Source organism: Cetorhinus maximus, chromosome 16 (genome assembly GCF_964194155.1).
Source record: "Cetorhinus maximus chromosome 16, sCetMax3.hap1.1, whole genome shotgun sequence".
Taxonomy (NCBI): domain Eukaryota; kingdom Metazoa; phylum Chordata; class Chondrichthyes; order Lamniformes; family Cetorhinidae; genus Cetorhinus; species Cetorhinus maximus.
Window position 1 is genome coordinate 64111888 of NC_135894.1, and position 22419 is coordinate 64134306.

A 22419-nucleotide genomic window follows, 5' to 3' on the forward strand; every position below is an offset into this window, starting at 1 on the left:
TAAATTGTTTTCTTTCTTGGCTGGAGAGATTGATTGGTATTGCATTAACAATTATAATATCATTAAAAGGATACTTAGGTTGTATCAGCCAAACTTTCTGTGGTGAGTTCAATGACCAATTCATGTAAAAATCCAGCAATTCCTTAAAAGTATCAGAGAGATTGGTGCTGTTTGTATGAAGTAAATGACGGAGCAGCAAAATTGGCCGCAATTAAGTTCTGGGCATCAGAAAGTCAGGACAAATCTCTTCGTCCCATGAATCTGAGTTTCACATAAGAATGGCATGGGTTGTGAACTTGTTGATATTTTTCCGGAAAAAATTGGCCCTTTATCTTCACCATGAGGTTATCTCATAGGGTTTTCAGAGTGACAACTGAATGCTGGTTTTCAGCACTCAGTCTTTCAAACCTAAAAGTTGTGGGAAACATGTGGGAGCAACTACTTAATTTTTGGAGTCCATCCAATGTTAATGATGTAACTCATCTTCATAATCGCCTACAACAGCTATACAGGTTTTCCACCTGACCTATTTTATTAAACTAATTTTGGGTTTACGGCATTAAAAAAGACAGGATTTTCCTAATTAATGAAAGTATACTTTTTATAATATTATTGTGAGGCTCAGCGGTGACTCAGGTTAGCATTCGCACATCTGATCACAAGGTTCTGCGTTCAAGTCCCACTCTAGAGCTTGAGCAGAAAAGACAAGGCTGACTCTCCAATGCAGTACTGAGGGTGTGCTGCACTGAGGGTGTGCTGCACTGTCGGAGGTGTCGTTTTTCAGATGAGACATTAAACCAAGGCCCCATCTGTCTGCTCTGATGAGTGTAAAAAAAAAATTTTCCATAGCACCATTTCAAAGAAGAGCAGGTGAGTTATCGCTGTATCCTGGGGTCAATATTTATCCCTTAAATAACATTACAAAATAGGTTATCTGATCATTATCACGCTGCTATTTGTAGAGTTTGCCGTGTGTAAAATGTTTTGACTTGTGTTTCTGACATTACAACAACTACGCTTCATAAAGTACATCATTGGCTGAAACATGGTTTGAGACACGCTATGGTCATGAAAAGTGCAATTTAAATGTGTTTTTAAAAAACTTACAGTGTATTAATAGTTATATGTAGCTACAATGAGCTCCATTGATTTACTTAATGTTGCCCATATTGTATTGTGGAAATCATAAAAGTCATATTTGATAACCATGAGGCGGGACATGTTTTATTGAATTATGTCTTGCAGTAGATGATGGATGTACCAACTGCAGTGGATTTGAAGTTACTTCATGTATCTTCTGCCTTTAACCACAACTCAAAGAGTTGAGCTTTGACTCAAAAAAGACATGGATCTTACCAATCCTTCACTGGGTTTGATGTTTGTCAGCTGAACCACCTCCAAGTGAGCAGACTGTGAAACCAGCGGATCAGAAGATAGGGAGATAATGTGGTCACAAACACCTGAGAGTGTTTTACACTATGACAAAAAGAGAAAATAAAAGAATAAGGATTCATTTCTAGGAAACTGTAGGAAAAATAAATAAAGCAATTTAATAACCTGCCAAATGAGAATACCTTATTTTTTAAATAATGAGAAAGGAGTTCTGAAAATCAGTATCACCAATGGATTTCCCAAATAAAGTGTGCAGTTTATTTTACAAAATGTTCTCTAAAGCCTCACCATGATAAAGGGTGCAACATTTTAGTCAAAATAAATAAGTTACAACTACTAATAATTTAAAGTTTAAATAATTTAAATACTTTAATTTTCCGAAATATCAGGAAACCGAATCTTAGTGTAAATGAGGTGGAGTGAAACCTGAAGTACCTCGAGATCCATCTGGGCAGACGAGAAAAACAAAAAGAGTTTCAGCTCCCTACAGAGCGACTATCCTGGCAGACTAAAGGTAACTCAGCCCTTCAAGATTCAATTGTTCTAGTCTAATGATAGTTTTAGGACCACATAAATGCATCCATGGGGCTCATGACAACTCTCAATGTTCACAGAATCTTCACAATGCAGAAGGAAGCCATTCAGCACATCCAGTCTGCACTGGCTCTCTGAAAGAGCATTCTATCTAGTCCCACTCCCCTACCTTGTCCCCATCACCTTGCACATTCTTTCTTTTCAGATAGCAATCCAACTCCCTTTTGAATACCTCGATCGAACCTGCCTCCACCACCCTTTCAGGAAGTTTGTTCCAGACTCCAAAGACCCTCCTGGGTGGTAAAAATTTTCCTCACATCACTTCTACTCTTTTTGTCCATTATTTTGAATCTGTGCCCTCTAGTTCTTGATGTACCCTTGAGAGGGAACAGTTTCTCACTATTTACCCTGTCCATACCCCACAGGACCTTGAATACCTCTATCAAGTCTCAGCCTTCTTTTCTCCAAGGAAAACAGTCCCAACCTCTCCAATCTATCCTCACAGCTATAGTTCTTTGTCCCTTGAATCATTCTTGCGAATCTCCTCCATACTCTCTGCGATGCCTTCACATTCCTCAAGCATGGTGCTCATAACTGGACATGTACTCCAGATGAGGCCTAACTAGTGTCTTATATAAGTTCAACATGACCTCCTTACTCTTGTACTCAATGCCCCTATTAATAAAGCCTAAGATACTATACAGAGAGGTGATCGCGTAGTGGTACTGTCACTAGACTAGCGATCCAAAGATCCAGGGTAATGCTCTGGGGACGCGGGTTCGAATCCCGCCACGGCAGATGGTGTAATTTGAATTCAATAAAAACCTTGAATTAAAAGTCTAATATTGCAAAAACCCATCTGGTTCACTAATGCCCTTTAGGGAAGGAAATCTTAACTGGTCTGGCCTACATATGACTCCTGACCCAATGCGGTTGACTCTTAAATGCCCTCTGTTGCTGTACACTCAGTTGTAACAAAGTCACAAAAAAGGAATGAAACTGGATGGACCACCCAGCATCGGCATAGGCACCGGAAACAACAATGCAATCACAGCCCAGTCAACTCTGCAAAGTCTTCCTTATGAACATCTGGGGGCTAGTGCCAAAATTGGGAGAGCTGTCTCACAGACTAGTCAAGCAACAGCCTGACATAGTCATCCTCACGGAATCATACCTTACAGATAATGTCCCAGGCACCACCATCACCATGCCTGGGTATATCCTGTCCCACCGGCAGAGGTGGCGGCACAGCGGTATACAGTCGGGAGGGAGCTGATGAATCAGTGCTCCTCCATGTTGAACACCACTTGGAGGAAGCACTAAGGGTGGCAAAGGCACAGAACGTGCTCTGGGTACTTAGCGAAAGTGGCTCAGTAGCACCACTACTGACCGAGCTGGCCGAGTCCTAAAGGACATAACTGCTAGACTGGGTCTGCAGCAGGTGGTGAGGGAACCAACAAGAGGGAAAAACATACTTGACCTCACCAACCTGCCTGCCGCAGATGCATCTGTCCATGACAGTATTGTTGGAGTGACCACCGCACAGTCATTGTGGAGACAAAGTTCTGGCTTCACATTGAGGATACCCTCCATTGTGTTGTGTGGTACTACCACCGTGCTAAATCGGATAGATTTCGAACAGATCTAGCAACTCAAGACTGGGCATCCAAGAGGCACTGTGGGCCATCAGCAGCAGCAGAACTGTATTCGAACAAAATCTGTAACCTCATGGCCTAGCATATTCCCCCACTCTACCATTACTATCAACCCTGGTTCAATGAAGAGTGCAGGAGGGCATGCCTGGAACAGCACCAGGCATACCTAAATGTGAAGGGTCAACCTGGTGAAGCTATAACACAGGACTACTTGCATGCCAAACAGCATAAGCAGCAAGTGATAGACAAAGCTAAGCGATCCCATAACCAACGGATCAGGTCTAAGCTCTGCAGTCCTGCCACAACCAGCCGTGAATGGTGATGGACAATTAAGCAACTCACTGGAGGAGGAGGCATCACAAATATCCCCATCCTCAATGATGGAGGAACCCAGCATATTAATGCAGAAGATAAGACTGAAGCATTTGCAACAATCTTCAGCCAGAAGTGACGAGTGGATGATCCATCTCGGCCTCCTCTGGAGGTCCCCAGCATCACAGATGCCAGTCTTCAGCCAAGTCGATTCACTCCACGTGATATCAAGAAATGGCTGAAGGCACTGGATACTGCAAAGACTCTGGACCCTGACAATATTCCAGCAATTGTACCGAAAACCTGTACTCCAGAGCTTGCTGCGCCCCTAGCCAAGTTGTTTTAGTACAACACTGGCATCTACCCGGCTCTGTGGAAAATTGCCCAGGTATGTCCTGTACACAAAAAGCAGGACAATTCCAACCCGACCAACTACCGTCCCATCAGTTTACTCTCGATCATCAGTAAAGTAATAGAGGGGTCATCAACAGTGCTATCAAGTGGCACTTGCTTAGCAATAACCTGCTCAGTGATGCCCAGTTTGGGATCCGCCAGGGCCACTCAGCTTCTGACCTCATTACAGCTTTGGTTCAAACTTGGACAAAAGAGCTGAACTCCCGAGGTGAGTTGAGAATGACTGCCCTTGGCACCAAGGCAGCATTTGACTGAGTGTGGCATTGAGGAACCTGAGCAAAACTGGAGTCAATGGAAATCAGGGGGAAAACTCTCCACTGGTTGGAGTCATAACCAGCACAAAGGTAGATGGTTGTGGTTGTTGGAGGTCAGTCATCGCATCTCCAGGACATCACTCCAGGAGTTCCTCAGGGTAGTGTCCTCGGCCCAACCATCGTCAGCTGCATCATCAATGACCTTCCATCCAACATAAGGTCAGAAGTGGGGATGTTCGCTGATGATTGTACGATGTTCAGCACCATTCACGACTCCTCAGATACTGAAGCCATCTATGTCCAAATGCAGCAAGACCTGGACAATATCCAGGCTTGGGCTGACAAGTAGCAAATAACATTCGCACCACACAAGTGTCAGGCAATGACTATCTCCAACAAGAGAGAATCCAACCATCGTCCCTTGATTTTCAATGGCATTACCATCACTGAATCCCCCACGATCAACATCTTGGGGGTTACCATTGACCAGAAACTGAACTGGACTAGCCATATAAATACTATGGCTACAAGAGCAGGTCAGAGGCTAGGAATAGTGTGACGAGTGGCACATCTCCTGACTCCCCAAAGCCTATCCACCATCTACAAGGCACAAGTCAGGAATGTGATGGAATACTCCCCACTTGTCTGGATGAGTGCAGCTCCCACAACACTCAAGAAACTTGACACCATCCAGGACAAAGCAGTCCGCTTGATTGGCACCACATCCACAAACATTCACTCCCTCCACCACCTACACACAGTAGCAGCAGTGTGTACCATCTACAAGATGCACTGCAGGAACTCACCAAGCCTCCTTCGGCAATACCTTCCAAACCCATGACCACTACCATCTAGAAGGACAAGGGCAGCAGATAGTTGGGAACACCACCACCTGGAAATTCTCCTCCAAGTCACTCACCATCCTGACTTGGAAACATATCACGGTTCCTTCACTGTCACGAGGTCAAAATCCTGGAACTCCCTTCCTAACAGCACTGTGGGTGTACCCACACCACAAGGACTGCAGCGGTTCAAGAAGGCACTCACCACCACCTTCTCAAGGGAAACTAGGGATGGGCAATAAATGCTGGCCCAGCCAGCGAAGCCTACATCCTGTGAATGAATAAAAATAAACTATATGCTTTATTAACTGCTCTCTCAACACACCCTGCCATCATCAATGACCTATGTATATATACACCAGGGTCCCCCTGTTCTTGCACCTCCTTTAGAGTGTCTCCCTTTATTTTATACAGTCTCTCTACATTCTTCCTACTAAAATGAATCACCTCACATTTCTCTACATTGAACTTCATCTGCCATTTTACTGCCCAAGCCATCAACATGTCTGTCTTTTTGAAGTTCACGACTACCCTCATCACAGTTGACAACACTTTCAATCTTTGTATCATCATTGATGCTCTCTGCGGCCGTAATGGGCAGAATTTCCAGCGAAAGCCAAGATCTCCCTCAAACATGCTCCCCTGATGTGGAGGTAGGAGGTGTTGAGTCAAAGAATCACCAATTTCTGTACTCTACAAAGGGGGTTGTAAACGGTGCAGATTTCCATCTTCAGGTTCCACATCAAATTTTTGGCTCCCTCCCAACCTTGGGTGGAAATCTTTCTTTCTGCTCTCTCCAAGCCTAGGAATTTCAGCGGGTCACTTTTCATGAATATAAAAAATATATGGGAATCTACTCTTGCCTATTTAAACATTACACTATGAATAAGTTTTGCAGAAATTAATTACACTATGGAATTTCAGCAACAACACCACAATGCATCATAGAATATTCAGAAGAAACTTAAAAAGCTACTTTGATTTAGTGCACATATGTATTTTTTTTAGTTTTCTAAAATTCATTCATGGGATGTGGGCTTCGCTGGCTGGGCCAGCACTTATTGTCCATTCCTAATTGCCCTTGAGAAGGTGGTGGTGAGTTGCCTTTTTGAACCGCTGCAGTCAATGTGGTGTAGGTACCCAGAGTGCTATTAGGAAGGGAGGCTCAGGACTTTGACCCAGCAACAGTGAAGGAACGGTGATATTATTCCAAGTCAGGATGGTGAGTGACTTGGAGGAGCAATTCCAGGTGGTGGTATTCCCAACTACCTGCTGCCCTCGTCCTTTTAGATGGTAGTGGTCATGGGTTTGGAAGGTGCTGTCGTATGAGTCTTGGCGAATTCCTGCAGTGCATCTTGTAGATGGTACACACTGCTGCTACTGTGCATTGGTGGTGGAGGGAGTGAATGTTTGTGGTTGTGGTGCCAATCAAGCAGACTGCTTTGTCCTGGATGGTGTCAAGCTCCTTGAGTGTTGTGGGAGCTGCACTCATCCAGACAAGTGGGGAGTATTCCACCATACTCCTGATTTGTGCCTTGTAGATGGTGGACAGGCTTTGGGGAGTCAGGAGGTGAGTTACTTGTCGCACGATTCCTAGCCTCTGACCTGCTCTTGTAGTATACAAATAGAAAGAAAAAAAAATCACATTTTGCAGCACCTTTCATGACCTTAGAACATCCCAAGATGCTTCCCAATTAACAATGTATCTTTAAAATGTAGTCACAGTTGTAATGTAGAAAGCATACTCCAGGTTTGATTACAGAAGAGTTTTCTGCATCTTGCTTAAAACCAATGTCTGAAGTTGGTATGATTTATTATTTTCTATGGATTGTCCTTGAGATTATGGCCGGGATTTTCCGGCCCGGGATGTGGCGGCCCAGCCAAAAGTCCATTGACTTTTGGCAAGACCAGATGAGCCCAGCGACGGGCAGGGCCATAAAATTCTGCCCTATGTCGGCACAGTTGACTGTGTAGAAATGATGTGCATATCACAGCCACGGCACTTTGCATACAGAGTAACGCGTAAGCACATTCAGTTCCTATGGCAAACACAGAACATAAAAGCATGACCTTTCCTTCCATTTTAACTACAATTGTTAAATTTTTGTGCTAGAAAGTGAAGGATCAGAATTAAATAACAGTTTATATAATGTTCCTCATATGAAAAGAAACAACTCAGCATGCTTTAAAGGCAGGAAAGTCAACTAAAATAATTTGGGAGTGAAAGAAATCAAAGGCAAAATCTGATTTTTTTTATAAAGGAAGATTTTGAATGCTGTTTATTTGAACAAATTGCATTGTATTTCTGAGTGCAAACAATGGATTTTCTAGCCCTGATGTGCCAGGTGTGCAGGCCTGGAGGTTGGGGGTGGGGATGGCAGTGGGTGCAGGGAAAATAGTGGGAAGCTGTGTTGGATGGATCCCCAACATATTCCTGCCACCAGGGAACTTTCCCAGGGGCAGGCTGGGAAGTGGGTCAGCTACCCGCTCCATGGAAGTAGGCACCCAAGTTGCATTGTTAAGGCCTCAATTAGGAACAATTTTGTGGCCTTGCCATTATTTTGCCAGCAGCAGAGCAGCCCCCCACATCATGTGGAGGTCGCCAGCTCAATGGAGGCAGGCCATTGTAACTGGAGGCTTCATGCTGCTAAGACGTCACCTTGAGGAAGACCGCTCTCCATTTGGCGCCGACATTGGGGTTCCAAAGCCCATGGAAAAATTCAGCCCAAATTCACTGATGTTGAAAGTTCCCCTTAAAAAGCATCTTTCAAACCCATGATCCCTACCACCTGGAATGCAAAGGCAACAAGTGTTTGTGAACGCCGCCATCCGTAAGCTCCACTCCAAGTCATACACCATCCTGCCTTGGAACTATATCACCATTCCTTCACTGTTGCAAATTTGAAAGCCCCTCCCTAACAGATTATCTACACAACATAAGTTGCAGCAATTTAAAAAGGCAGTTCACCACCCCCTAAGGGCAATTAACTATGGGCAATAAATTCTGGCCTTTCCAGTGGTGCTTACATTCCATGAAGGAATAAAAAAAAGACAAGTAGGTCCTAGCTGATCACTAACGTATTTCACTCAAGTACCTTCTCTTCCACCCCACTCTAATAAAACTCCTCAAACAAGTACTCATTATTTTTTAACCTATAATCTGATTTCTGATTTGTATCCAACATTTATCAAAAATTATCAAAGCATTGAGCTAAATAATGGCCTTCCACATGTGAATTTATCATGGGTTACTTTCAAGATGATTTGTAAAGCAATAGCTTTGTAAACAGAAGTTCACACAAACTTTTAGAAGACTAGATACAACAACATCATTACATTCCACAATGGGATATCACTTGCTCAGGTCAGGAAGAATTTTCTACTTCTGAATCCATGTTGATTCCTGTTTACAAAACTATTACTTACATGGTGTTCAAGTAAGACTAATTGGCCTGTGGTTGCCTGTGTCTGTTATGTTGCACGTTTTAAAAATGGGAATCATATTAGTCTGTTTTTAACCTACAGGTACTTTCTCAGCGGCCAGAGACTCCCTCATAATAATCTGTCACTACCTGACAAATCTCTCCCCTTCTCTGCTAGTTCTCTTGGATAAATACTCTCTATCCTTGGGGATTTATTCATTTTGATCGCATTGAGCCTATGCAAGGCTTATATCACAGTTATATTGTAGTTATTAATTTTTCCTGGGTTACCTATGTTTGCGAAGAGCAAGATGTACATGTCCTACATGGTAAAATACTTAGAGAAAGTAATCATTCGTAGTGGGCCAGATTTTGTCTTTGTCACAAGTTCCAATTATTTATTGCTCAACACTCAATCCTGTTAGGCAGCCTATATACTAGTCCCAACAGTGTTTTCAGACCCTTGTTATTCTTAAATCTCCATCTATACTGATTTTACTTTCAGATTTTCTGAGCAAGATTGTTTCTCACTAACCTCACCCTTTCCTAATATGTTCTTTCCTCCTCCTTTTCCGTTTTGCCTGTCTTTTTGAAATGTTGTGTACCCTGGAATATTTATTTCCCAACCTTGGTCACTTTTTAACCATGTCTCTGAAATAATGCTTAGATCAAACCCATTTATCTCTCTTTCTGTCACAGTTCATCTATCTTATTCTGAATGTTTTGTGCATTCAGATAAAGAGCCTTCAATTATTTTAGCATAGTCTTTGCATGGACTTTATTCACTGATACACTATTACCATTAAATTCTCTGTCCCTGCCTGTCCCATTCTGCTTGTCTTTACTCAAATCGCTATACTGCTCTACTGCCTCAACTTTTTTCTTTAGATTTCTAAATTTCCCTTCCCCTGACCTCTCCACTGCCTTTTCCCCAACTTTTAGTTTATAGGATTCACCAGTTCACTGATACCAGCCCGATGTAAGTAGAGTCTATTACAATGGAACAGCTCCATCTTTCCCCAGTAGACCCGCTGGAAGCAGATTGGTTCTAGTCATATCAGAACTAATCAGTTAGTCTGACTAACTAGGGGGTAACTGTCTGTTTTAAATCACTCTATATTGTTTTCAGATTTAACTTTTTGGCAATAAAGCTTTTGAATTTGTGGTGAAAGAGTGTCAGTTGTAATTCTCAATAGCTGGGATGTTACACCCAGTATTGATGCTCGTGTACTATGAATTGAAACCCTTTCTTCTCACACTACTCCTTAAACCATGCATTTAATTCTCTAATTTCCTTGACCCTATGCCAATTGACATGTAGCTCATTTAGTAATCCAGAGATTATTACCCTTGAGGTTCTGTTTATTATTTTAGAGCCCAGTTACTCAAACTCCCTCCACAGAACCTCATTCATGGTTCTATCTATGTGGTTGGTTCTGACAAAGGCCATGACAACTAGATCCTCCCCCTCCCACTCCAAGTTCTTCTCCAGCTTTGAGGGGATGTCACAAACCCTGGAACTGGGCAGGCAACACAATCTTCCGAACTCCTGATCTCAGCTGCAGAGAACAGTGTCCATTCCCTTGACTATGTTATCCCCTACCACTGCCACATTTTTTTTACTGTCCCCATTTGAATGGCCTCCTGCACCGTGGTGTCATGGTCAGTTTGCCCCTCCTCCCTGTAGTCTTTTCTCTCATCCAAACAGGCAGCAAGTACCTTGTACCTGTTGGACAAATACAAGGGCTGAGGTTCCTCCATCACTGCATCCTGGATACCCTTACCTACCAGTCTTGCAATCACACCCTCCCTTCTCCAGGTACTGACCACTCTAAAGTACTACTTAACCTAAGGGGTGTGACTGCCTTCCGGAATAAAGTGTCAGTTAGTTTTCCCGTTCCCTGATGCCCCACAAAACCTGCAGCTCAGACTCCAAACCAACGATTCTGAGTTGAAGTTCCTCGAGTTGCAGACACTTACTGCAGATGTGATTATCCAGGATTACAATGTTGTCCAGAAACTCCCACATGTTGCAGGTAAGTCACATTATTATTATGAACTCATCTAAATTCCTTTACAGGCTTTCTTAACCTTGCTGTCACTTTTACCAATGTTAATCCATTCAGTTTTCCTCCAATGTTATCTCTATTTCATGACAATCTTGACCCTGGTTTTACAAGTATCTAGCTCTAAACTCTGATGATTCTCCTTCAGGGTCAAATACTAGCTTGGTCTTTCAATGACCCACGATGACTCACATACCAATTGAAAAACAGCAACTCACACTCAGTAATCCCCCCCTATTTTCTTCCTCAGCATTTAAGCTGTTGTACCTTGAACTCTAAAGCAGTGCTTGTTCAAAGTGGGACCCGTGGACCACTGATGGTCTGTGAGGGCAGTATGTAAGCTGGTGCAAAATGCTAGTCACCAATGCGCAACACCATAGCCGCCATACAAGAGAATGGGCCAGAACCATCATCCCCACCACACACGTGAACTCTCAGAACCGGATTAGCTTTCATGTGCACAGCACAAATTGTCATAAGCCCAGGTAACAACAATGTAGTTTTATAAGTAAGGTTTACGCTGCTCTTGAGTTTATCTGGTTAATATTGATGTAGGATAAATACTAGTTTCTCAGAAGATTATTGTGATGATCTTATAACACTTATTAGAATGTTTCAAATAAACATGTTCTCTTGTAGTATTAACATTTATAATATGAAAATGTCAACACTTTTGTTTCTGGCATGAATTAATAACCTACTGATATTCAACTTTGAAAAAAGTAACACAAATTTATTCCACTTAGTAGTGAAAATGCAGTGAAATATTTATATTTTTCACAAGTTCCCATTAATTCTGATGAGTTTTATTTTTACAGTGGTAAGTGAAAGCAGGTGGGATAGGGCTAGTAGGTTTGTGGGGTCTTTTGTTATGCCTAAGTGGTTTGTGGATGAAAGGGTTTGTAAACCATGGTTCTAAAGCCATAATCCCTTTCTTAAATTTAAATTGTCAGTTCATAATTTTTGCATCTCTTTGTCTATCCATCAAACCTGGTTTTGTAATTTTTGAACATTAAAAATGCATCTCATAACGTACATCTTAATTATTCTTCACTTACCTGCATCTCTTTTAATCTTACTTCTCTTGTCGCACCCTTTTGAATTAAGTTCTCTTAGAGATCCCTTATTTACTTTAATTCTCTCATTTGTCCTCTTTTTGACCTTACTTCTCCCGGAGGCTTTCTTTTCAATGCCATTCTCTCAGTATTGTTTATTGCATCCGTTTAATATTTTTACTACCCTTAATTACTTTTTCTTTAATTTGGCTCATCTTAGTGGTCCCTTCATCTTTTGCTTGTTACCTTTCAATTCAAATTTTATCAGATATTCCCCGACTTTGAAATTGGTGGACTGTAATGATGTAGATAAATTGGCCCAAACCTTCTGGTCTCTGGATTGTCGGCGATGGGACATGCATTGGGACATGTGCATCAGGACCCTGTGGAAGTCCTAATGCACGGATCTAGGTGGGAACTGCCTTGGAAGTTTAATCTTCTGATGGGCTGATTCCCTGCTGCCTGGGATCGTTAGCAGGCCAGGAAACCATTGCAATCTCTGGGTTCCCGGCCACTCAGAAAGGGCAGGTGGGATGGTGAGCTGGGGCTGTTAAAGGAACAAGTCTTAATTAAAGGGTGGGAGTCAGAAAGGCTCAACTGCACATGGAGTTTTGAGGCTGCAGCAAGCACAGGAATGGAGGAAGCCTGGGAAGGCTGCTCCCCATGTCTCTCATTCTTACCTGGAGGTCCTGCTGAAGGATCTAAGGGACTGCAGTGAGGTGATTTTTTCCAAGGATGGAAGCGAGAAGACAGCCTTTCGAACCAAGCAGGTGTGGATGGAAGTGGCCAAACTAAGTCAACAGCAGGATTGTGGTCCTGCCAACCATGAGACAGTGCACCGAGAAAATCCATAACCTTGAAAGGGTTATCCAGAAGGTAAAGTCGCACGGGATCAGAGGTGAGCTGGCAGGATGGATACAGAATTGGCTTGGTCATAGAAGACAGAGGGTAGCAGTGGAAGGGTGCTTTTCTGAATGGAGAGCTGTGACTAGTGGATTTCCGCCGGGATCAGTGCTGGAACCTTTGCTGTTTGTGGTATACATAAATGATTTGGAGGAAAATGTAACTGGGCTAATTAGTAATTTTGCAGACAACACCAAGATTGGAGGAGTTGCAGATAGTGAAAAGGATTGTCAAAGGATACAACGGGATATAGATCGGTTGGAGACTTGGGCAGAGAAATGGCAGATGGAGTTTAATCCGGACAAATGCGAGGTAATGCATTTTGGAATGTCTAATACAGGTAGGAATTATACAGTAAATGGCATCGACGGGCAGAGGGATCTGGGTGTACAGGTCCACAGATCATTGAAAGTGGCAACGCAGGTGGAAAAGGTAGTCAGGAAGGCATATGGCATGCTTGCCTTCATTAGCAGGGGTTTTGAGTATAAAAGCTGGGAAGTCATGCTGCAGCTGTATAGAACCTTGGTTAGGCCACACTTGGAATATTGCGTGCAATTCTGGTCACCAAATTACCAGAAGGATATGGAGGCATTGGAGAGGGTGCAGAGGAGGTTTACCAGGATGCTGCCCGGTCTGGAGGAGAGGTTGGAGAAACTCGGATTGTTCTCACTAGAGTGACGGAGATTGAGGGGCGACTTGATAGAAGTTTACAAAATTATGAGTGGAATGGACAGAGTAGATAGTCAGAAGCTTTTTCCCAGGGTGGAAGAGTCAATTATTAGGGGACATAGATTTAAGGTGAGAGGAGAAAACTATAAAGGTGATGTGCAGGGCAAGTTTTTTACGCAGAGGGTAGTAAGTGTCTGGAATTCGCTGCCAGAGGAGGTGGTGGAAGCAGGTACGAAGGTGGTGTTTAAGAGGCAGCTTGACAAATACATGAATAGGATGGGAATAGAGGGATACGGACCCCGGAAGTGCAAAATGTTTTAGTTGACGGGCAATATGATCGGCGCAGGCTTGGAGGGCCGAAGGGCCTGTTCCTGTGCTGTACTTTTCTTTGTTCTTTGTTAAGCTGATTGGTATAGCCCTTGCAGGTGACATGCCTCACATTCTGCCTTTCCTTGCATTCTTACGTTTAGCGTTCCTCAGAACAACAATTGCAGCTTCATTTATTCCTCTCTCTCCAGACATCTCATATCCCTATCTGAACACTCATCCTCATCCTATTGCCCTCTTGTACCCATGCCTCACCGTCACCGTCCACACAAGCCATTTCTAACACATTACTCTCTGCTTTCCCTCCTTTCAGGAGAAGAAAGCACACAACCTCAGAGAAAGTCAAAGACCTGGAGTGGACGGAGGTGTGGCCCTCCAGTGACAGACACCTGTGCTCCACTGGGAAGGAGGTCTAGTTCCAGGAAGCTGCAGACGCCAGCAGCGTTAGCTGTGAAAGCCTGAACCTCAGGCGCTCGTGCTCAGGCATATTAAGGGAGCCTGAGAACCCTGCGTTGGTGGTGTCACCTCCTTGGAGCTGGATCTCAATATCCATCTTCCCTGCCCTGAGGAGCTGCATGTGTCTGAGAAGGCGGCAGTTGGGCGCTGGTCCTGATGTTGGTCCTACCGCTGCTGATGCTGCTGGTGTTGGTGTTGCTGCTCTTCTTGCTTCATTAATAGTGCAAGGTAGAGCTGCATATGCTGCTCCCGTATAGCACTGAAGGCTGACAGCAGAGAAGGTGCACTGAAGGTGAGTGAAGTGCAAGGCAGGTGAAGTGACTTCAAAGAAATTGATGAGCACTTGTCAAGCAGTGAAAGCACTCTCTCAGAAGCAGTGCTATGAAAAACAGCCTCTCACATGGCCATGGGTGGGGTTCTTCAGTTTCACTGATCAAAAACTTCCCAGCCTGTCAGTTTCACAGAAGAAGCTCTCCTTGATGTATGCTTGCCTGGACGTCATTGGCGAATTTCTGACAGCCCAGAAAATAGGTCTGCTGATGGTTGAAGTCAGAATGCAGGATCAGAGATACATTATTTGCCTGTTTGCCTAATCTAATTCCCTTCCTGACAGCTCCAAGGCTGTTCACTTCTCATCTTCAAATCCGCCCAGGTGAAATCTGCAAGAGGGTGGGACGATGTCAGGATCCTGACCTGAAGTCACATTTCAGGGATTTAACTCCCTACGCAGACCCTAACCCACCCCTCCTTGCTTGTGAAAACTCCCGCCAATTGAGTGGATCCCAAGTAAAGCCCCATCAGAGGAAGCATAGAATTCTCAATCTTCTCATTTGTATCTGCTAAAAATTATAATTCCACCAACTGGCAGGCTTAATTAGACCCAATTTTAACTACTGCCAGACAATGGATGGGAGGCATTCTGAATGGTACTCAAGCTCATTAGAGGGCTGAGACTCATTATCATTCTACCAACAGGCTGGGTGCACCAGACTAATACACTGCTGAAGATCACCTGTGAGAGAGCAGGAAACTAGTCAATTGCTACATTGAGCCAGTTGGCAATTGGAACCTCGGGCAGAGGAAATGGACCACAGATGGATTGGCAGCAGCCTGATGCTATTCTTGTGGGTCCAATGGCATCAGTGGACTGTGATTTGCATAACTTAATAAGGTCCCTGCCTAGCTCAGGCATTTTGTAGGCACAAGGCAAAATGCTGGTGGGTGTGTTAGGAGCAGGAATGAGATGGAAAGTATAGCACTCCAATGTTAGGGCTGCTATCGCTCCCATTCTGGTCCAGCAAACTGAGTTAAAATTGTACCTCTTGCTTTTGACTCATAGATGAAGGTAAACCATTGCGACAGGAGTACAATACTGCCTCTCATAACTTCTTTAGTTACTTTAAATTTATACCTGAGTTAGATTAACAAGAATGCTGCGTATCGATTTTGGAATAACATAGGAATACCTGTTTCCATATCGATTGATAGAAACAATGTAGTGACTAGCATGGATGCCAGCTCAACAGAGTATAGCTTCAACAGAGTGTTAAACTCGGATCCAAGCGTTTTTAGGGTTCATCTCTTCCTACATCTAGTCAAGTTTTGCATGTAGCATTTAACCTAACTTCAACCTTGACGACTAGTTGTTTTCACAGCATTAGTGGTAAACAATCTGCCTGATAGTGTCAACTGCACAGTTAATTAGATGACTAGATAGAACTGGTTCGCTGTGGTTGACTTACTAGTATAAATACAGGATGTTTTTGCCAATATAGAGTAATTATTATTTTAAAAATTCATTCACGGGATGTGGGCTCTGCTGGCTGGGCCAGCGTTTATTTCCCATCCCTAGATTCCCTTGAGAGATGTTCAGGCACAGTCAGGGTACAGTATAATCCCTCAAAACTGAACGGTAGGGCAAACAAATCCAGAGCTCAGATGGAGGATAACTTGATGGAGCATAGCTTTGAAAGAGTACATAGGAATTCACCAAGGCACCTTCGACAGCACCTTCCAAACCCACAACCACTGCCATCTAGAAGGACAAGGGCAGCAGATAGATGGGAAGGGAACATCACCACCTGGAAGTTCCCCTCCAAGTCACTCACCATCCTGACTTGGAGATATATTGCAGTTCCTTCACTGTCGCTGGGTCAAAATCCTGGAACTCCTTTCCTAACAGCACTGTGGGTGTACCTACACCATTTGAACTGCAGCAGTTCAAGAAGGCTACCACTTTCTCAAGGGCAACTAGGGAAGGGCAATAAATGCTGGCCCAGCCAGCGACACCAACATCCCGTGAATAAATACAACGAGAACTCGGGAATTTGGTAAGAGGTGCTGTTCTGCTCCTTAACAGGACGAGGAGCAGTCTAAGAGAGCATGAGAGACAGTGAGACCTGAGAACTGAGGTCAGAAGGCATTAATTAGGTGATTGGCTGGTGAGTTTTGTGTTTTTTTCTCTCTACATTAGGGCATGGTGTAAATGTGGACCAAGGAAGTATAAGTACTGCATTAAATTTATAACTTAATTAGTTAAACTACTTAATATAACAACAAATAATCCTTGAGTGAAATTTCAAAGCCTGTATCCCTAATTAGTAAATGAGATAGAATAGAGATCACAGAGCAAGTGATGTGTTGTAGCTGTCGCATGTGGATGCTAGTAGACGCCACTGTTATCCACAGCAACATCTGTAGTAAACGTCTGCATCTTTAGGAACCTTGGCTCAAAAATCATGAGCTGGAGTCTGAGCTTTGGATATTGTGATGCATCAGGGAGGGAGCAAGTTACCTGGACACTTTTATCCAGGTGGCAGTCATGCACCTTAGGTTAAGTACTTCAGGTTTGATTCATGGTCAAGGACAGGAGGATGTGATTATGAGTGAGACAGGTATGGGGATCCAGGAGACTACACTGGAGGAGACTCAGCCCTTGTACTTGTCCAACAGGTAGGAGATTCTAGCAGCCTGTGTGGGTGAGAGCAGGAACTGCAGAGAGGATCAGCAAATGAACCACAGAACCATGGTACAGGGGGCAATTCAAGTTGGGGAAGTAAGAAGGAATGTAGCAGTCGTAGTATGGAACAGTGTAGTTAGGGAGATAGATACTGTTCTATGCAGCCTGGAGCTTGAATCCCCGAAGGCTGTCTGGCTGGCCCAGTGCCAGGGTTAAGGACATCTCCTCAGGGCTGGAGAGGGACTTGGAGTGGGAGGGGAAGGATCCAGCTGTTGTGGTCCACATAGGTATCAATGACATAGGTAGCACTAAGAAAGAGGTTCTGCTGAGCGAGAACTAGTGGATAAATTAAAAAACAGAGCCATGAAGGTAATAATCTCTGTATTATGATCTGAACCACAAGCAAATTGGCATAAGGTAAATAAGATCTGAATGCGTTCTCCATTTTTGCTTTTAGATGGCAGCTGTTCATGATTCTGTCATCCACACCTTCTCCAGGCAATTTTTTTTTCCCTTACTTGTCCCATTACCACTTCTTTGATCTTTCATCACCAACTCTTTTGTATTTAATCTCTCCAAACCGCTCCCATTACAGACCTTCATTTTATTATTTCCCCCCCCCGCCCCCCTTCCTTTCACTTGCTTAAAACTGGTTACATTTCTAAATTTTCTCAGTTCTGACAGGGGACAGTGATCATTGTATCATAAGGTTTAGACTGGCTATGGAGAAGAACAAAGAATAATATAGTGTAATCTAGAGTGGGGGTAAAGCCAACTTCAGTGGGGTAAGAATGGAGCTGCGCTGAATAAATTGGAGTCAAAGGTTGGCAGGAAAATCGATAGCTGAACAATGGTCTACATTCAGAGATAGTTCAGACACAGTCAAGGTACAGTATAATTCCTCAAAATGGAACAGTAGGACAAACAAATCCAGAGCCCCCTGGATGACAAAAGAGATAGAGATTAAGATGAAGAAGAAAAAGTGTGTTTATGACAGATGTCAGGTGGATAATACAATGGATAACCAGGCTGAATATAGAAGTTCAAGGGGGTAGTGTAAACGCAAATAAGTGAAGCAAAGAGGGAGTACGAAAAGAGACTGGCAGCTAACATAAAAGGGAACCCCAAAGCCATCTATAGGTATATAAATAGGAAAAGGTGGTAAAAGGAGGAGTAGGGTCGAATAGAGACCAAAAAGGGGATTTATGCATGGAGGCAGAGGAAAGGCTGAAGTATTTAATGAGCACTTTGTATTTGTCTCGACCAAGGAAGAAGATGCTATTCAGGCCATGGTGAAAGAGGAGTTTACGTATGCACTAGGAGGATTTAAAATTGATAAGGAGCAGGTGTAAGGTAAGCTGTCTATAATTCAAAGTTGATAAGGCACCAGGACTGGATGAGATGCATCCAAGGATACTGAGGGAAATGAGAATGAAAATTGCAGAGGCACTGGCCACAATTCCACTTTTCCTTAGACTCAGGGGTGGTGCTGGATGACTGGAGAATTGCAAATGTTACACCCTTCTTCAAAAAAGAGTGTAAAGATAATCCCAGCAACTACAGGCTAATCTGTTTAACTTTGTGGTGGGAAAACTTCTAGAAACAATAATTTGGGACTAAATTAATAGTCACATGAATAAATGTGGGTTAATTAAGGAAAGTTAGTTTGGATTTGTTAAGGGAAAATTGTGTTTTAACTTGCTGGGGTTTTTTGAAGAGGTAACAGAGAGGGTTGATGAGGGCAATGGTGTTGATGTGGTGTACACGGACTTCCAAAAGGCATATGGCACAGTGCCGCACAACAGACTTGTGAGCAAAGTTATAGCTTATGGAATAAAATGGATAATAGCAACATGAATATGAAATTGACTGAGTGACAGGAAACAAAGAGTCATGGTTACTGGATGTTTTTTGGGCTGGAGGAATTTGTTGGGGGGATCCCCAGGGGTCAATGTTGGGACCCTTGCTCTTCCTGATATATATTAATGACCTAGAACTTGATGTACCGTGCACAATTTCAAAATTTGCAGATGATACGAACCTTGGAAGCATTGTGAACTGTGAGGAGGATAGTTTAGGGCTTCAAAAGGACATAGACAAGCTGATGGAATGGGCGGACAAGTGACAGATGAAGTTCAATACGGAGAAATATGAAGTGATTCATTTTGGTAGGAAGAACATGGAGAGACAATATAAAATGTAGGGTAAAACTCTAAAGTGGATGCAGGAGCATGAGTATATGTGTATAAATCATTGAAGGTAGCAGGACAGGTTCAGAAAGTGATCAATAAAGCATACAGTATCCTAGGCTTTATTAATAGGGTCAAACAGTACAAGGGGAAGGAGGTTATGTTGAACTTGCATATGACAACAGTTTGGCTAAGCTCCGGAGGCAGCACTTTTGGAAAGAGGTGAAGGCATTGGATAAATTGCAGAAAAGATTCAGCAGAATGGTTCCAGGGTTGAGGATTTTCAGTTATGAAGATAGATTGGAGAAGTTAGCACTGTTTTCCTTGGAGAAGGCTGAGAAGGAGATTTGATAGAGGTATTCAAAAATCATGAGGAATCTCGACAGAGTAGACGGAGAAACTATTCTTGCTCGTGAAAGCATCGGGAACGAGGGGACACAGGTTTAAAGCAACTGGCAAAAGAATTAAAAGCAACAAACTTTTTCACGCAGTGGTTGAGATCTAGAATGCACCGCCTGAGAATATGGTGGAGGGAGGTTCAATTGAGGCATTCAAAAGGCAATTAGGCTGTTACCCGAAAAGGAAGAATGTGCAGGGTTACGGGGAGAAAGCAGGGAATGGCACTCGGTGAATTGCTTGTTTAGAGAGACAGTGCAGACATGATGGGCTGAATGGCCTCCCCCTATGCTGTAACAATTCTACGATTCTGTGATGAAAAGTTATCAACTCTGTTCCTCTCTCCACAGATGCTGCCAGATTTACTAAGTGTTTCCAGCCTTTTTTGTTTTTTACTCCCTGTCCATCATGGTCTATTTATTTCCTGCTTATTCGCCTTTCTTGACCTGTAAACTTCACTTGATCGTCATTCCCCTTGTACAAGGCCAGAGCAGATTGACTCGCATAAAAGAGGACTGGTAAAAGCTTCTATAAGTATGTAAGAAGAAAAAGATTGGTGAAGACAAATGTCTTCAGTCTTACAGTCTGAAACAGGAGAATTTATAATAGAGAACAAGGATATAGTAACAAAAAACTACTGCGGATGCTGGAAATCCAAAACGATATAGTAACTACTGCTTTAGTTCTCTCTTCATGGAAGAAGACACAAATAACTTACAAGAAGTACGAGGGAAACAAAGGTCTAGTGAGGAGGAATTGAAGGAAATTAATATTACTAAAAAAATAGTGCTGGAGAAATTTAATGGGACTGAAAGCCGTTAAATCTCCAGGGCCTGATTGTCTACATCCCAGGGTACTAAAGGTGGTGGCCATGGAAATAGTGGATTCTTTGGTTGTCATCCTCCAAAATTCTGTAGATTCTGGAACAGTCCCAGCAGATTGGAGGAAGGGTAATGTAACTCCACTATTTAAAAAAGGAGGGAGGGAAGAAACAGGGATTACAGACCAGTTAGCCTAACATCAGTGGTTCGGAAGATACTAGCGGCTATCATGAAGGATGTGATAACAGGATGTTTGGAAAATATCAACGGGATTAGACAAAGTCAGCATGGATTTATGAAATGGAAATCATGTTTGACAAACCTACAATAGTGTTTTTGAGGACATAACTAGCAGAATAGATAAGGGAGAACCATTGTATGTGGTGTATTTGGATTTTCAGAAAGTTTTTGATAAAGTTCCACATAACAGGTTAGTGTGCAAAATTAAAGCACATGGGATTGGAGTAATATATTGGCATGGACTGAGAATTGGTTAGCAGACTGGAAACAGAGGGTAGGAATAAATGGGTCTTTTTCGGAATGGCAGGCAGTGACTAGTGGGATACTGCAGAGATCAATGCTTGGGCCCCAGCTATTCACAACATATATCAATGATTTAGATGAGGGAACAAAATGTAATATTTCCAAGTTTGCTGACAACACCAAACTAGGTGAGAATGTGAGTGGTGAGGAGAATGTAAAGAGGCTTCAAGGTGATTTAGACAAGTTGAGTATGTGGGCAAATACATGGCAGATGCAGTATAATGTGGATAAGTGTGAAGTTTTCCACTTTGGATGAAAAACAGAATGGCAGAGTATTATTTAAATGGTGATAGATTGGGAAATGTTGATGTACAAAGGGACCTGGGTGTTCTTCTGCACCAATCACTGAAAGCAAGTATGCAGGTGCAGCAAGCAGTTAAGGCGGCAAATGGTATGCTGGCTTTCATTGTGAGAGGACTTGTGTACAGGAGCAAGGATGCCTTCCTGCAGCTATACAGGGCCTTGGTGAGACCATACCTGGAGTATTGTGTGCAGTTTTGTTCTCGTTATCTAAGAAAGGATATACTTGCCACAGAGGGAGTGCAGCGAAGGTTCAACAGACTGATTCCTGGGATGACAGGATTGTTGTATGAGGAGAGATTGGGCCGAATAGGCCTGTATTTACTGGAGTTTAGAAGAATGAGAGGGGATCTCGTTGAAGTGTATAAATTTCTGACAGGGCTGGACTGACTGGATGCCAGGGTGATGTATCCTCTGGCTGGGGGGTCTAGAATAAGGGGTCACAATCTCAGGATACGGGGTAGGCCATTTAGGACTGAGATGAGGAGAAACTTCTTCACTCAGAGGCTGGTGAACCTGTGGAATTCTCTACCATAGAGGGCTATGGAGGCCAAGTCACTGAATAAATTTAAGGAGGAAATAGATAGATTTCTAGACTCTAAAGGAATCAAGGGGCATGGGGAGAGAGCGGGAGTATGGCGTTGAGATAGAGTATCAGCCATGATCATACTGAATGGCAAAGCAGGCTTGAAGGGCCGAATGACCGAATCTTGCTTCTACTTTTCTATGTTTCTGTGTCTTGTTCTAAAGCAACTTTACTCCACATTATTTTCTGGCAAAAGAAGAATGGTGGATAAATGAAATGTCCCTCTAATTTATGTGTCTTAATGACCTCTTGTGAATTATGTGACATACAGAAGCTTTTAGTATTCTGCAAAATTTGATGAGTGCCCATGCTGAAATCCATCTA

At 43.1% G+C, this 22419-nt stretch overlaps 1 protein-coding gene across 1 annotated transcript in view; it reads right to left on the minus strand.

The window, feature by feature from the left end:
* Window positions 1–22419, minus strand: part of cnksr2a (connector enhancer of kinase suppressor of Ras 2a) — a 579431-nt gene that overhangs the window by 331576 nt on the left and 225436 nt on the right. The window contains exon 6 of the mRNA XM_078559925.1: window positions 1357–1476. Within this exon, the coding sequence (XP_078416051.1) occupies window positions 1357–1476 (120 nt within the window). The remainder of the gene's footprint in view (window positions 1–1356; window positions 1477–22419) is intronic.